Raw genomic sequence first — 3,639 nt, forward strand, 5'->3', positions numbered from 1 at the left:
CTCATTGAACCCACCTCCACAAAATTCCAAACTATTAATTTTCTATCCTCGGGCACTTTATCTGCTTACCAGTTTGCTTCTCAACCATAGTCTTTCATTGCTTGAACTTGACAAAAATTTTATCTTTGTGCTTCGGTATGAGTACACATACTTTCCTTGAAAAATCATCATAAAATTTTGGTATAATTTCGTAGGTACAATGATCGGGATCATCATTGGTATATTGGGACTTTTGAGGTTTATGGTGCATATTTATTTATAGAAACATATAGAGGTTATTGCGACGGGGATTGCCAGTGATCTGCTCACTGTGATGGATTTTATTGGTATCCTTGCGATAAAAAGGAGTAGCAGAAAAGAAATGAATGGCACATGAATGAAGTTTTATTCGATTGATAACATCATCTTAACGGTTTTTTCTAACTTGCTAGCTAAAATTTAGTATGTGTTAAACTGTTAATGATGAAAATAAAACAAATGATTAATATGAAATACTATCTCCGTTCCTAAAAAAGAGATACCAACATTATTTCATTTTAGCCTAAAAATAGGTCAAATCAAAAAACGAATAGTAATACTTTTTTTTAGGAATGCAGGGATAATATCGTTCTATTCTTGAAATATTGGCATTAGATTGATTTTTGTAATGGCTAGTATGTACTAGCGGAGCCAATCACGTTTCAGTATTTGTCGTATCTTCCTGACTTCTTATTTGGATAATAATCGAATGGTTTGCTGACTAAAATTTATTCTCAAGAACTTAAACCGTACTGCAAGAATCATGCAAAAAATTATCTATGCGGAATGAAGGCCCAGTACAATTTTAAATGGGCCCAATTTGTTGTATATATCTGAGTTTTCATTTTATTTGCTAGTGACTGAAAACCAAATCAAAACCCTGACTAAACCCTGAAAACCAATTTGCTGCCATGCCATATTCATCCAGACTTTCTTCCACCAAACATAGGGAAGAGATGAAACAGAGAAATCCTAAAAGAAACTTTTTCAGATGCGAGATATGTGTAGAAATATTTCCAGCGGAACGGAAATTCAAGAGCATGGAGATCTATGGATGTTCGCATCCTTATTGTACTGATTGTGTCGCCAAATACATCCAAACAACATTACTTGAATACAACATGTCTAAGATAAAATGTCCCAACGGTGACTGCAATGTCGTATTGGATGCACCGTTGTGCCAATCTATCCTCCCTAAAATCGTTTTCGAGAACTGGTGTCGTATTCTTTGTGAATATGCAGTACTTTGGGATTCATCTAAAGGTGGTTTCGCCCATGGAAGATCTTAACCTTTCAATAATGCTCCTAAGGTTACAAAATCAAACTGTCCTAATTGTAAAAAACTCTTTTGCTTCAATTGCATGGTTCCATGGAAGGAGTATCATCGATGTATTCGTAAAAGTGGGACTGCAGTAGCTGACGTTGATAGTAATGATGTTTCGTTCATGGGGATTGTTAAACACAAGAAGTGGATACGACGTCCGTCTTGCCACCATTATGTTGAACGTATCAGTGGTTGTAGTTGGGTTACATGCAGGTATAGTATATGTCAGCTTATTGCCTTATTTCCTTCCTTATCTTTTATTTTTCTTGGATAAGATTTTCCTGAAATTAGTTTATGTTATATTCTTCTTGTTAATTCATAGAACCAATTAGTTAAGCAAAAGTCCAACTCTGAAACGAGGGAATTTATGGTTATTTTTGATTTGTAAACGAACTTTTTGTCACAACTGTGGCAGCAATCCCTGTGTGTGCCGGCACAACGTAAACTGCTTTTGTATAGGTTTTATTATAGTGGTGGTCTTTCTCATTTTCTTTATTGGTGGACTTGCTGGTACCGCTGGTGACAAAGCCGCTTGATAAATTATCACATCGAACGTAGTAACAAAATGCCACGGACAATTATTGAGACTTTTCTGTTTACACTGTTTGCGTTGGCTTTACCGATCAAAACTATATATATATGGAAGTATTACATTATTATTATCATTAAGTTCGATTGCCATGGACATACAATTATAGTGGTACAATTGCATATATTTTGGATAGTCAAAATCGATCAAGATGCTGCTATTTATTTTATTTTATTTTAGCATGTAATGATATTTTAATTTCTAAGTGCGTCAAATGGATGGGAAAATAAGCCTTAGTTTAACAGACTCCGATTCATCAAAACCGAAAACTCATTTTGGAAAGAAAAAAAATCCTGATATTACCTGAATATCATAGACCACATGGAAATGGTCTCGCATAATTCCAAAATCAATTCGAAATAGGTTCTGTGGAGTTAATTTCAATATTTGTTTAAACTCTTTGCTTTCTATTTGGGTCGGGATTTTACTGCGGAACAGCAAAATTTTCCTAGATTTTCATCCAAGAAATCATCCACTACACAGATGCAACAGCAATATCCTAAAACGCCTACTTCAGCGAGGAACGCATCACATGCGATGTTTGGTTTGACAGAACACGAAATGTTGTATGGATCAGAGCTTAATTTTCTAGTAATGTCAGTTTGATGCATGCGTTAACAAATTCCAAATACATTGTAAGTGTCTCCAAAACGGCAATAGGGTTATTAATGAAATGAGAATGTCAGGATTAACTTCTTTAAAGGAGGAGCATGTGCATATACTGCATTAGTATGATCCTACAGATTCTAGAAATTGATCAAAATTAATTATATAATGTATGGTCATCCTTTTTTTTTTTCCTGAATCGTTCCTTAATTAATTTATTAGCTTTAATTATACTACTGTAATTGTAAAAATTGATCAAAATTAATGATATACTGTAATATATGGTAATCTATTTTTCCAGAATCCTTCATTAATTTGTTAGCTTTAATTACACTGCCATTTCAACAAGCCGGTATGTGTATATATATGCACAGGGCCTCAACATATTCGATCAGATTCAAAAATGGGTTCTATGAGCTATATTAGTCTGTTATTGTTGCTATTGATTTCAGTTCCCGTTTCCAAATGTTACTCAATATTTGGTCAAGTGACAGTACATGTACAAAACGATATCGAAAGTGAAGATGTTTTGTTGCTTATGCACTGCAAGTCCAGCGATGATGATCTAGGTGGACGTTTTCTCTATCAAGGTCAGGAATGGCACTGGGAATTTGGTATATTTCCTGGTCAGACATTTTTTTCTTGTGATTTCCGTTGGTACAATAATCAGGATCATCATTGGTGTATTGGGAATAATTTTGAGGTTTACCTTGCGGAGCCATTTATAGAACACTACAGAGGCTATTGCGATAAGGATTGTCAGTGGTCTGCTCGTCATGATGGGTTCTATTTATATCGTCGTGATAAAAAGGAGTGGGAAAAAAGAAATGAGTGGGATTGTTCGGATGAAGAAGGTCTCTAATCAATTGATAGAATCATATGAATGTACTTTTTTCCTGACTTGCTAGAGTTAGTATCTAGTAAGTATTGTATCGTTAATGGTGAAAATAAAACAAATGATTAATATGAGTTTTACTCTTTGGATATCGTGAGTAGATTTGATTTGTTTTTCTTTCTCCGATTTTATTCCTTTTTTTCGGATTTTGAATTTCCTATACTCTTTGGTTAAACTACATTATTCCCTGTAAATTTATATTATAGG

The 3,639-nt window shown here is 34.2% G+C and overlaps 1 protein-coding gene across 1 annotated transcript; it reads left to right on the forward strand.

Moving 5' to 3' along the window:
- The first annotated feature begins 1,449 nt into the window (after positions 1 to 1,449).
- LOC113291050 (S-protein homolog 2-like) lies at positions 1,450 to 3,399 on the forward strand. Its single transcript, XM_026540630.1, has 3 exons — positions 1,450 to 1,555; positions 2,839 to 2,889; positions 2,990 to 3,399. The coding sequence occupies exons 1-3, from the start codon at positions 1,450 to 1,452 to the stop codon at positions 3,397 to 3,399; spliced, it is 567 nt and encodes a 188-aa protein (XP_026396415.1).
- The last annotated feature ends 240 nt before the right edge of the window (positions 3,400 to 3,639 follow it).

The sequence above is a fragment of the Papaver somniferum genome, chromosome 6 (assembly GCF_003573695.1).
Source record: "Papaver somniferum cultivar HN1 chromosome 6, ASM357369v1, whole genome shotgun sequence".
In the NCBI taxonomy this organism is placed as follows: domain Eukaryota; kingdom Viridiplantae; phylum Streptophyta; class Magnoliopsida; order Ranunculales; family Papaveraceae; genus Papaver; species Papaver somniferum.

What these genes read in the sequence shown, in the direction of transcription:
- LOC113291050 (XM_026540630.1), top strand. Translation starts at nt 1,450, where the DNA reads ATGATGTTTCGTTCATGGGGATTGTTAAACACAAGAAGTGGATACGAC. An exon ending in TGTAGTTGGGTTACATGCAG is followed by an intron (nt 1,556 to 2,838) that starts GTATAGTATATG and finishes CTATTTTTCCAG; the next exon opens with AATCCTTCATTAATTTGTTA. An exon ending in ACTGCCATTTCAACAAGCCG is followed by an intron (nt 2,890 to 2,989) that starts GTATGTGTATAT and finishes TATTGATTTCAG; the next exon opens with TTCCCGTTTCCAAATGTTAC.